A 13,025-nucleotide genomic window follows, 5' to 3' on the forward strand; every position below is an offset into this window, starting at 1 on the left:
TTTAGCATTTTTCTGTAGTGTAAGTCACGCCAAGGCACAGATTCGCTTCCCTTCCTGAGCAGCGCAAACACCCATCGGTCATGATTGTGTAATTGGACTGTCACTCTGTTTCCTGACTGAGATGTCTGGGGTGACTTCAGTCCTGACCTGTATCGCTATGTAACTTCCAAACTGGGCCGTGCTTCTCAAATGACACGCCGTAACCTTAAACAATAATTATGAAAGCATTACATGGGTTATATACTGACAAAAAGCATCAGGTTTTCTTTGAAAGTCATCTCAGATCTGGGGAGTAGAAGCGAGGAAGCAAAGCTTGAGGCTGTGGAGAAGAAAATTTAGCTGTAAGCAGTGTGAAGATTTGAGCAATCGTTAGAGGTATGGGCAGGGAAGGGCACCATGGTGGGATGGGAGAGAAATGAAAGGCAAAACTATTGTGCAGTAGCTTCAGTTCTAGAAGTCCCACTATTTACCCTTGTGTTCCTTATCCTCCACATCTTTGTAAAGTTAACATATTTCCCCTCTACACCAATAACTCCTTCCTCCCTTAGTATCTTCCTTTTTGATTATTTTTTTAATGAATTCTAATGGAAGTTTATGTAGATGTAGTTTACACCAACCGTGAAATAAATCATACCACAAAAATCTGATGTTATCTTCAAATATGCAGTTAGAAATATGTGTTTTAAATAATACATCATTTGAAATGTCTCTTAAGTAATGCTGTCTGCTGCTTTACTGTAGCACTCATTAAGTGATGTTCTTCAGTCTTACCTATATTGTGCTGCATTTCCTATTGCAGTGGTCCTTTTCAGGTGATCTGGGCTAACTAAGTTCAAAGCTTAAAAACTTCAGCACTTCTGACATCTGATATGACTATATCAGACAATCAGATCCATGGTTTACTTTGGCAATCCAAAGCATGCCACAATTTCTAGAGAATTATTTTATTTAGGTATCCCTATTTGTGTTTATGTTTGTAAACATTTTTCCCCCTGAAGATCCGAAGCTACTTTGTAGACTTAAATGGGGTCCTTGACATAACAGTGAAGCAGGTTTTCCAAACAAGAAGTACTCTGCAGAACTGACAATAAGTCTTCAGGCCTTATGCTTTTAGGAGAAAAGAAAATTTGTCTTTTTTGTTGCATTTCTAGTTAGAGTTTTTCTCTTCAAAGTCATGTGATTACTTTCTTGGGCTTATATGTGTATTTGGGTGTTGTTTGGATTTTATTCTGGTTTGGTTGTCCACTGGTAGGTAGTTCCCTGTGCTCCTGCACAAGATTGTTTTCATCCACTTCCTTCCTGGTAGGTAATAGAGGAAAACTGCATCCTTGCTACAGTGAAGGAGGGATCCTAACGTGGGAATTGTTTGCCACTACTTTCAGATGAATAAACAAGTACCACGGTGTTTATTCATTTGGAAAAAAAGGAACTAGGGAAAAACTTGACACAGTTTTGTGGACTTCAGGTTGAAATTTAGAAGTTCAAAATCAAGAAATGTATATATGAAGTACCTTTTTACACGTACACGTATGCACGTGTGTGTATATATACACAGAAAAATATAAATATATATGCTGTGTATTAATTGAGAGCTATGGGGAAATGAAAAACGTGCTGCTGCATACAGAAGAATGTTTGATTTGTGATGAAAAGTGTATCTAAAACAAGACATCTTTCGTCATTTAGGATGGCACCAGAAGTTGCTGCAGTGGAAAGAAAAGGTGGCTATAACCAACTCTGTGATCTGTGGGCAGTTGGAATAACTGCTATAGAGCTTGCTGAACTTCAGCCTCCAATGTTTGACCTACATCCAATGAGGTTAGCAAGGGGTTAAAGCTTGGTGTATAAACACAGCTTTATAAATAATCTGTTTAGATTAGCTGGCTGTGTGTGCTTGTGGTGTTTGGGGCTACTGCAAGCATGTTGGGTTGTAGCAATCGTAAGAACTCTTTCTGGTGCATAAATATGTGGTATTGTCCTGGTAGCGTCTCTTAAACTGATGGACTTCTTACTGCCAACAAAATCATGTATTTACTAATCTGTCTCGTGTGTGCGTGCATGTATCCATCTCGCAATGCAAACCACCTAAATATTGTTTTTTCAGAGCACTTTTTCTAATGACGAAAAGCAACTTCCAGCCTCCTAAATTAAAGGACAAAATGAAATGGTAAGCACTTGAACATTTCAGTAGATAACGGTCATGTATTTTGCTGAACAATTAATTCTAATGTTTACCATTTCATTTTACAGGTCCAATAGTTTCCATCACTTTGTGAAAATGGCACTTACAAAAAATCCTAAGAAAAGGCCTACAGCTGAAAAGTTACTACAGGTATAATTTGTGTGTGTTTTTTTGATTTGTTTTGTTTTTGAAGGTGTAAAACTAAAATGTGTTTATTATGACTGATTGGTATTTTAATGCCTTTTTTCCTTCTGTCTTTCAGCATCCTTTTGTTACTCAGCCACTAAATCGAAGTCTTGCTATTGAACTTTTGGATAAAATGAATAATCCTGATCATTCCACTTACCATGACTTTGATGATGACGATCCTGAGGTAAGAATACGTTTTAACCATAGAATCAGCTTGAGTTTTTGTTTGCCAACAGAACTAAATGATTAGATACTTAATTATTATTTGTTGAGCCGCAGAAATGTGATCTCAGAATGGTCTGCAGGGTTCCGTTCACTTCAGTTTATTCTCTTGTTGCATGTGTAGACTTCTGACACTTATCAGACACTTACCAAAATTCATTGTATTTGAGGGAGAAAAGATTAAAGAGATTTAAACATTTTAGTTTTATTTGTTGTCCTTCCGCATTTTGTGGTGCTAAAGTACATGTGGACTCCTCCAGTCCTGCATTCTGTCATGGACCCTACTTTCTGTTTCTTCGTGAAAATATCTGTATCTGCAAAGAACGCATTCATAAAATCACTCTATATCCATATATAACTTGTTTCTTTGCTTTTAATCTACTGTCTCAGCAACTTTCTTACTTAGAAGATAATGATTCTGTAGTTGTTTTTGTCAGCTGTTTTGCTGTGTTTCTTGCAGATTTTATTTTCTATCTTAGAATATGAGACTTGATTTCCCTCGTGATTTTATCAAATGCAAAGTCTCTGATTTTCTACTTTTAACAGCAGGTTAAAAATATCATGCTTATGTAAGGTGATAAACAGAACAGGACTGAATTGATTCTTAAGAGAAGACTTATTTTGTTATTGCATCCTATCATATTTAATTGTATCTTAGTGAAGACTTCCAAGATGTTTACAGTTCATTATTTAATTACCTCTTATGGGGAAGAGAAATCCTTTTGGCACAAATTGACTCATTTATTGCATAATTGTGCTTTGTGTGTATTGTGTGTGTGTGTTTGTTTTTTTTTTTAAATAGGGATAAACTAGTCTGAAAATGTCTTCAAATGAAAATAGGCTTAAAAAACCATCTACTTCAAGATACCCGCTTTCAGATTTTGAAAGTTAAATGAGGTTTTGTACTTTCTGTAGAATCAAAGACAAGTTGACATGCACTGAATCTGCTTCTTTTTTCCTTAAAAGTTGAAATAAATAACTGGAAAGAAGCGAAAGTAAAATTTGGTTTTTATTGTGCAGTGCAATCTTCAAGTGGGGAAGGAGGGGAAGGCATAAAGATTGAATAGTCAATACTCTTAAAAGCAATTCCAAGTAGCCAAGCTGTGTAAAATAAATCTAACTAAATTATATTTAATTTAATTAAGTTAAACATGCAAGAAAACCCTTAATGTGTTTGACTTTCCCAAGAGAAGAGTTTCTGATCCTTTATGTCTCCATCAGGAGACAGCACCGAAGAACTCAGTTCTGCTCTTTAACATAACCTGTGAGGATCAGGTGGTGTTCTTTACCTTACTGTCTGTTCAGTGATGGTAGACAACTCTGAGGCCTCCCTTAAGCAGTATTTCTGTAGAAACCAGAAAAATAAGGTTTTCATAAACTGTCATAAGAAGTAAGATAGCTGTTTTCAGTGTGCCTTATGTTAGGTAAGAGTTTGGGTCAGACTAGCTTGCACTGAGTAGCTTTCCTGGAAATTGTACTGAATCATTGATGTGCCATTTCCCCGTGTCACTTCTACATATTTTCCAGTAAGAATATGTCTTTATTTTGGGCCACTCGGCTGGAGAACCTCTATTCTCTTTCTGTATGGAGTCACTTCAGCACACGTTTTAGTGACAGTTATCTGTGGCTTTCAAAATAGTAATCGTTCTTATGTCCATTCTGGTTTACCTTTAAGAAGTCTCTTCAGTTGTCCAATGTATATCACTTGTCAGTTATCCCGTAATAAAACCTGGTATCAGGAAAAAGTTATGCCTTGTCTGGGGAGAAAATACAATAAAAACTGTCTCACAACAGTGATCAGAGAAAAACGCATATTTTCATCATTTATAAAGGAGCTGTATGGGTTGACGGTATCGAGGGGATGAGCAACTTGTCTTGAATGTCTTTTCAGTTTGTTCTTCTGGATGCAAGTTCATTTGTTGTTCACCTTACGTGGTTTATGTGGGGTTTTTGCTGTGTTCATGGACTTCACAGCTAGACATAATCCAGTTCTCTGCGTTCATCACATGGCTTTGGTCTGTTCAGTGGGCTTCAAATACCATTACCTGTGGTGTTGGATCATCTTCATCAGATAGGCAACTTAGATGTCACTTCTCATGTCTGCCCAAACCTTGTTACCAGATAACTTTCCATCACTGCTTTTAATCTGCCTGCAAAATGAGATTGATAGGGACACTTGGGAAAATGTTTCCTTACAAAATAAACGAGTGTAGAAATCTGCCTCTGCGAATAAAGCAGATGATAAATTATCTGATGCATCTTGAGCAAGTTTTGTATTTCAGATATCCTATCACAGATAAAAGTTGTGGTTGACACTGCAGTCATTCTCGTGTGTCGAAGATGAGAAACGTCCATGTTCCTCATATACGTGGTTGAACATGCTCCAAGACCTGTCTGCTCACAGGCTGGCTGGAGATGTTCATCTGAACTTCGGGAATGACCACTCCTTTACTAGTAGCAGTCACCCGAATGCATCCACCAAAAACTGAAAGAAGCAACGTAGAATGGTACAAACAACCCTGGGGAGAATCCTGAACATTAGACCTGCACCCTGTTTTTTTTTTTTTTTGCGTGTGTGGTAGTTGGTCACTTAGTTTTTTGTTGGCTTTTGGAGTTGCAGGAGCTTTTCTAGCTAGCAGTGGTGTTAGCAGGTCTGCTGCCCACTCATGTTAGCTCTTCACCTGGCCCATGGTGCTTTTATGGGAATACTATTTGTTACTTTTTGGGTAGGATAGTATGGAGCGTTGTCTTAAAGATGAAACAGTGTGTGGGGGGAAATGCAATCAGGTTGTTTGGATGTAATCAGGAAGGTCTCCCGTGGATACAGTCAGTATTTGTTTGGCAGCAATATCTGTAATTGTGGCATTTTTGATGTTTTCCTTACTCCAACTAATGGAGTAGTACCTCAGTGGGTTTCTGATTCCAAGACAATTTCCATTTGGGACTCCCTTATGAATAAGGTATTGTAGCTGCTGGCAACTGCCTGTTCCCTATAATCCTATTTATTACGTTTGAGTCTTAGCACCCTCTCTGTTTTGGAGATGAGATTGTTTGTGAGATCTGTACCATGCTTAACGTTGTGCCCAAATGGCATTTTGTGTTGGGAAGTTAACCTACATTTCTTTGTCCTCGGGCACAATTTGGGTGTCAGCTGCTTCTGTTGTTTAGTTGTCAGCATAGGTCTTTCAAGGTGAATTGCAGACTCTGTCCTCATGACAGAGTGATGAGGATTTGACTACTTCCAGTAATTCTGTTAGCCGAGGAAAAGGAAGTGTGAGGGCGGGTTCTGCACGTAGTACAGTGTGAATATCTGTGAACATCTGTGGCAGGATACAGGGAACTTACAAAATAATGCTGCGAGGGCAAAAATGCTTTCTTCCCGCTCTAAACCTGGTTCCTGATGCTGGCATCACGAATGTGCATTTACCCTGTGCAGGTGGGCAGTGCCTCTCAACCAAGGACTAGACGTAAGCAACCTTTCAGTGCTTAGTGTTTGAAATATTCAAGTGGAAAAAAAGGTTGAACATTGAACTGCAAATGTTTTAAAGCTCAGAAGAATGCAAAATAGACAGACCAGAACTATAGAAGAGGAGGATTGTCACAAGCTCCAAAAATGCAAGCCTGACTGTGAGTTGCATTTTCTCTCGTGCACCCACAGTCTTGAAGCCTATCCAGTTTAAAAAAAAAACGACCAAAGCAAACATAGAAGTGAGGTGAAGCACTCTGTACGTATGTTTGGCTTATAATATAAAACAAGGCAGTTGTGTGTGATGCAAAGACGACGGGAATAAAGCTTTCAGATAATAGTTGAGGATTAAACAGTAAACAGAGTTGCAGAGCGTTTGTGACTTCTTGTGGTATTATACCAGTTGAATTTCTCTAATGGTCATCGCTTCATAGTCAAAAGTTGCCGGGTGAAGATTATGATGAGTATTTGTAAAAGCAAACTTAACTTACAAGCATGTCAAATTTCTGACACTACAATGTCATGTTGCCTTCATTAAAAATTGTTTTGCTGGCATATATTCAACAGAAACATAGCAAACATACAATTTTCACAGATTACTTGGGAGAAAGTTTGGGAGTTTTTTTCTTGAGAGTAAGATTTCATAACGGGACATACTGAAAACACAATTAGGATTTCTGTTGCTGAGTTTGGGGCCTCATTGTACACATCAGTCAGTTGGTCTTGTATTCTTGGTAAGAAACCTTGTGTTATGGTTTCTTAGAAAACTTGCTGTAGTAGATGTGAAGGAAAAGCAAAAATCCAACAGGGTCAAGGAAAAGAAAGCTATGTCTTGAAGTTCATGATGCTTCATCTGGTATAGAAGTAAATGGAAATCCAGAGAAAAATAGAGATGGCCCATAAGTATGAAGGTGAACTTCTAGAAATGATGGCATCGCTCTTGCCATACAACACAAGGAACTTGCTACGTGGTACCAGGGATACTATCTCTTCTGTTCAGCTCTGAAAAACTCAGGCTAACTTGTCATCTATTGAAAGAAACTAACTGGTGACATTTTAGGAATTGGTTTAGATTAAAAATTGGGAAAATATGGTTGTCTAAACAAAGGAAAATCTGCTGGTAAGACTGAGTTAGTATTGCAGCTTACTTTGGAAACTGTCAATACTATTAAACTGAAAGGCACAGGAAGGAAATGTTACACGAGCAAAAGTGAATCATGGCCAGCATTATCGTCATTTGCTCAAATCCAGAGTTTAAAAACCCTTATACTGAACTTCATGACATTCTCAGAGTAATGTGGAGACATTGTAACTAAATAATTCTAACTTTAAATAAATATTTCTAACTTTAATGTACAAAAAAGGACATCTTTATTTTTAGCTTCTGCTTGATTTCTTTTTGATAGTATGCTAAAGAAATATGCAAAAAAAATGCACAATACTGCCTTTTAAATGAGTATACTTGGATATTGAAGTATTGTTTTTTTCTTCCAGCCTCTTGTAGTGCCTCATAGAATTCATTCAACAAGTAGAAATGTGAGAGAAGAGAAGACACGCTCTGAAATAAACTGTAAGCATGTGTAGATGATAATATTAAATGTTCTTAAATTAATCATTAATATTCTCTTATGATTTCAACTGGTATTCTGGGTATTTGACACACAGAAACATTTTTATTGGTATGCAGCAAAATAAAAGCTTATGCTGTTTCACCTACAGGTACAGGTTCCGGAAGCAGAATAAATATTTGTTTAAAATACTTGAATGCACACTTTGTCAGCACTTCAGTAAATCTTACTTTTGCTTCATATTAATTGAGCAGTGCACAGCCTGAGATCTTTTGATAGCTGGGTGGTATAGCCCCATATCTCACTCTGGCAAGGATATTCAGAGTGATGCCAGATTGCGCTGGGTACCAGAATGGCAAGGAAAGCTTTTTCTTCCTTAATTTAGTATATTTGTCATGTTTGCTTTTGAATTGAAACATATACATAAAAATTGGGAAAAGAGAAGGTTGATCACCAGCCGTTAAAAGCAGACTCCACCCCCAAATCCCCAAGTTTTAGTCATTCCTTTGCTTGAATTAAATCAGAGCATTACTTGCAGCTTTAGTTTTCTTTAACTAAAATAGAGGGGAGGTGTCTTAGAGTACCTGCCAAAGAGCTCTGAGAAGGTGTGATTAGTTTTCTCCAAACTGCATTCAAGGCTCTTTAGTGCTAATGAGTCTCCCAGAAGAACAGATCCAAGGGTGAATTCACGTTATAGATGTTTTTTGTATAAACTACAGCTGTGCTAGACCTTTAAAGAGGGCACTTCCATGACCTATTCACTGAATCCTTTTCTGGATTGTAGAGTGAGTAGGTAGGGTAAATGATGATTGTGCTGCCTTCTGCGACAGAATACTAGCATGTGTCAAAAGTTTCCATCAGTGGGCATAGAATACACTCATTAAACTGAATTTATTTCTTGTGTTAACCTTTGGAGGAAAGTTTTGTCTAATTGCTGCCTAACTTAAGTTGTTGTTTTCCTTTTCTCCTCTTCAGTTGGTCAAGTAAAATTTGATCCACCCTTGAGGAAAGAAACAGAGCCACATCATGAATTTGTGAGTAACAAGCAGCGCATGCAATGCACAATACGTTATTCCCTGCAAATATCAGTGGAGGAGGGGAAATATAAGATGCATAGCGTATTTCCTTAGCACTACTAAAGTTAGTAGTCATTCTTCCAACAAGGGGGAACATATTGGTCCTGAATTATTTGGTGTCATTAGACTGTACGCATCAAGACCCCCTTTGTGGGCTTTACCAGGTGTGATGTATGTGCTAAGCGACAGCTCTTTGTATTGTGGGTTTCCTCTATCCTTTATACCTCACTGCCAAATATATCATTCCCTTTGCTTACAGTTACAGTTTTAATTGTAGAGTTGCTCTGTGTGTACTCAGATGCTTCTCTCCCTCATGCTCATATTGATAATGATTGCTATTGGAAATAATCATAAAATTGAGAGCCTGGGAAGAAGCATGATGCGTTTGAAAATGGATTTTTGGGGGAGGTTTGTTTTCCCATGCAAACAAACTTTTTGTAGCCCTGAATCACACCTGAGCCACAGTGAGTCTGGAAGTTGGTGTATTGTGTACGATACAGTGCTGATATTTTCCTCCTATGGGTCCATCAGTACAAGGGCTACGAGAACTCAGGCAGTGGGGGAAAAGGTGTCTGTGCTGTCTCTCACATGCCACTGCAGTAACTTCTGAGACGGAGGCTGTTGCTATTCACATTTGTGCACTTGGGCAGTTTCTTCCTGTTCCTGGGAAGGTCAGCGTTTCTACCGTCAACTCACCAGTTACCTCAGAATCATTTTTGAACTAATTCCAAGTTATCAGGACTTTGTTTCTGTGCTGCATTGTCTGGATTGTTAAGAAAATTGGTGGCATCATATAATTCAAAGTATGATGCTTTTTAATAATTTTATTTTATATATAGAATCATAATTGCAAAAATATGTGAATGGAGAAGCTGAAGTTTTAAAATACTTCTTTTCACTTTTATTTTATCAGTCAGTCACTGTACAAACCAACTAGTGAGCTGGACAGCTTCACTGGGGCAGGGAGGTATTTTCATTGTACCATAGGAACCTGAATTGCTAAGTAGCAGAGAGAGGTTTTCTGCAGGGGGTTAAAGCATGACTTCTGAGAGTACTTTTTTTGGCAGGTATGCTTGGAAAAGAGAAAGTGGGCCTTTTCCCACAGCATGTGTTAGCAATCAGGACCTTTGCACTTCAGAATCTTAGAAGCCCTTTCCCCTACAAGAAGGGACTTGAACTATCCAGATTAATTCTACTGATAAGGAAATATTTTAGTATTATGTATTCCTGTGAGCGTTTACATATTTCAAACCTGTCCAAAGAACTTGCCTTATTTCTCTGTAAAGATCTATAACTGCTTTCACGGATTTTTCTCAATAAAGAAATTAACTGCCCCAGTGCCCATAACAGAATGAAGCATACAGACATGATTTGTCCTTTCAAGATATAAAAATCCTTTATTTTAGGACATCTTACATAATTTTCACCTTAAAAAGATTAATATATTCTTTCTGATTACCTGGCAGGATTTTTTTTTCTGTAGTGCTGGTCTAATTATTTGAGTTTGTTTTCAGTGTGAGCATGAATGGGAAAGAATGAAACAATCATCAGTTTGTCTGTCGCAGGATTACTGTGACGTACCTAAAAAACCAAGCAAGATAGATAGTTCTTGTAGGCTACCTACAGGTAACTGCAGTTACCTAACTGCTTACATGAAATTATTTGCATCTACGGTAGCTGTTTTTGTAATGTATTGCCACTGTAGACTGAATTAGAAGAGTTGTTATAATTCTTACAACTGCTGTTAGCCAAGAGAGAAGCATAACTGTTATTTTCCAAGTGATGATGCTGGGTCTAGAGACAAAAGAAAAAAATGCATTTTGTTGTTAGAAACCAACCATGGAACAAACGGACAATTGCAATTGGCATTTTCAAGGAATGGATGCTCTAGCAAAGAGCCTTAGTACAAAGTAGGCTAAAGGAGAAACTTGTAATAATCTACACCCTCTGGGGGGGGACTGGAGAGAGACTTTTAAATGGAAACAGGAGCAAGAGATGCTCTCTCTTTTTCCAACAACAATAATGTGAATCTATTTTCATTAAAGCAGTTCTTCCGACCCTTTTGCTTTTGTCTCGCTAAAGCATGTTTAAACTTCATGCTAATTTACTTAAGGGTATGAGCGCACAAGCCAAAGGTCTGGACCACTGCTGAATGATGAGTTATTGTTGGTGATGCCCTTATATTTTAAGGTGGTACATACATGCCTCTTACTGAGGCAGCTTGTCACCCATTACCACAGCTCAGGTGATGAACAATAAGTCATTATTTTGGTATGATTCAGTAGTATTTGGTGATGTGACAATACCCTTAGCTGTGTTCCTCCCTCCCGCCTGAACTGTTTTAACATGGTTTGAGCTTCAACTAACAACTCTTTTTTCCTTTTTAGCGAGAAAATTTCCCTTTATCTATACCTGGCTTTCAGTCACAATGTAAATAACTTGAGTTTCTTGATCTCTATCTAATGAACAGCCTGACAGTAGCGATTTTTTGGACAATTCAGAGGATATATACTACACTGCAAGATCTAACCTGGTATTTTTCATCTTATGCCTTTCTTTGTCAGTGTTGGTTTTGTCTTTGTTTTCCTTTTCCAAAGCTCATGTTTTGTCCTGTTGTTGTAGTGGTGTTTTCATCTGTGTAAAAGCCATTTGGTGCAAGGATTATTCTATATGTATGTTTCTGTAATGTAGGACGGAATTCTTCCAATGTGCAGTACTGAAAGTGTTTAACCCATATTCATGTTTCGTTGAATCACTTCTGTAGGAGGGGATCAGTATTACACGTTCATTCAAACTTATTTAACTGCTTTACAATGCATAACGTGTTAATTTTATGGAGGGTGATTAAAAAAGAAGATACATCCTCTTAGTATTTTTGTTTGGTAGTTCCTTTAAATAGTGCCATGAAAGACTATAAAATTATATAAATTTAAATATCCAAATTCTCCAGATAGTAGTTATATTACAGAATGAATATAAACTTAATAAAAATAACAGAAGGTAGGGTCGTAAGCGTTTTCAATGGCATTTGGCACCATGTATACTCTGATATATTTTCCAAATTTTCTGTTACCACACTGCTAAAGAATTCAGTTGTTAGCACTGCAGTGTGGAAATTACTGTAGAAAGCAAGTCTTCTTATTTCTTTAGTCTTTAGGCACAACGTAGTTAGGAAAGTAACGCTTCTGACTCTTTGACATCTTCTTAAATGGTGGAAAAACTGAAGAAACTTTCTGTAGCAAATGAAAATTGTTTTAGTGGATTTCTTTGATTTGTGAGCTTTTTAGTATAAGTATACTTGGGGGGGGAAATGGAAAACTGAGGTGTTTGGGGATGTTTTTTGTTTGTGATTTGTTGTTGTTTTTGGCATCAGTTGGCTTGGTGCATCTTGAATCTTTCCGTACTGTAATTACTGAGAGCTTTGACTCATTTTTGGAAGGAACTTCATGTGGAATTCCTTGGTAGAAAAAATGTTTCACAAATTGTTTTGAGATTAGTAGCTTAGATTTCTCTATATGTGGTGGGAACAACTCATCCGGTGCAATTGCTCTGGTTTTGGGGATGGGTTTTTCTTGCTTTTATTTTTGTTTTGCCTTGTTTTGTTTTTCAGTTACTGCTTTTTTGATGTTTTTTCTTCAGATCTCGTTTGGCATTGTCACATATCCCATTCGCTTAAAATCTGTGGGTCTAAAGGGGAGATGAGAACACGTCTCCCAAGTGGACCATCCTTCTGTTGCATGAGGCCCTGGGCAACCTGGTCTAGTGGGTGGCATCCCTGCCTGTGGCAGGGCCGGGGGGGGGGGGGGTGGAACTAGGTCATCTTTAAGGTCCCTTCCAACCCGAGCCATTCTATGAGTCTATGATGTGCTGTTTTGCACATTTTCAAAAATGATTACTATGATGACATTGATGAACTACTAATGTTGCAATCATGAGAGGGTATAGCAGGGCCAAATTTCTTTCAGTTAAAATATTTTTGCTGTATTTAAGCATTAGTTCAGAAATAGCCTCAGGTATGTAATATCTTGAGGAAAAATATTCTTTTCCTCAACCTGCAACTTCTTCCAGGTTATTTTTCCACCAGATGGGTTCTGGTGGAAAAATAGAGCTTACTGTTGACCTGTTTCAAATCAAAAAGTCATGTTGAGCAAATAGAAATATTTTAGTTTGGGCTATCCTGATCATCAATGAAATATTGTGTTGAAAATCTTTTTCATAGCTGAAAAATTGTTTTTGGATGCATCCACCCTGGTCTTGATAACTGATGGATAACACTGCAGTTGCTTTTTTTCTTTGTATTGGAGGAAAAATTAAATGATTAT

General features: G+C 37.7%; 1 protein-coding gene across 5 annotated transcripts in view; it reads left to right on the top strand.

The window, feature by feature from the left end:
- The window catches only part of MAP4K3 (mitogen-activated protein kinase kinase kinase kinase 3), an 82,678-nt gene that overhangs the window by 29,826 nt on the left and 39,827 nt on the right, over positions 1-13,025 (top strand). For 3 of the 5 annotated variants that reach the window (XM_066995480.1, XM_066995478.1, XM_066995479.1), the window contains exons 9-15: positions 1,687-1,818; positions 2,105-2,167; positions 2,251-2,332; positions 2,445-2,555; positions 7,554-7,629; positions 8,603-8,661; positions 11,174-11,236. In XM_066995480.1, the coding sequence (XP_066851581.1) occupies positions 1,687-1,818; positions 2,105-2,167; positions 2,251-2,332; positions 2,445-2,555; positions 7,554-7,629; positions 8,603-8,661; positions 11,174-11,236 (586 nt within the window). The remainder of the gene's footprint in view (positions 1-1,686; positions 1,819-2,104; positions 2,168-2,250; positions 2,333-2,444; positions 2,556-7,553; positions 7,630-8,602; positions 8,662-11,173; positions 11,237-13,025) is intronic. The other 2 variants (XM_066995481.1, XM_066995482.1) reach the window with 1 other exon arrangement.

Source organism: Anser cygnoides, chromosome 3 (genome assembly GCF_040182565.1).
Source record: "Anser cygnoides isolate HZ-2024a breed goose chromosome 3, Taihu_goose_T2T_genome, whole genome shotgun sequence".
In the NCBI taxonomy this organism is placed as follows: domain Eukaryota; kingdom Metazoa; phylum Chordata; class Aves; order Anseriformes; family Anatidae; genus Anser; species Anser cygnoides.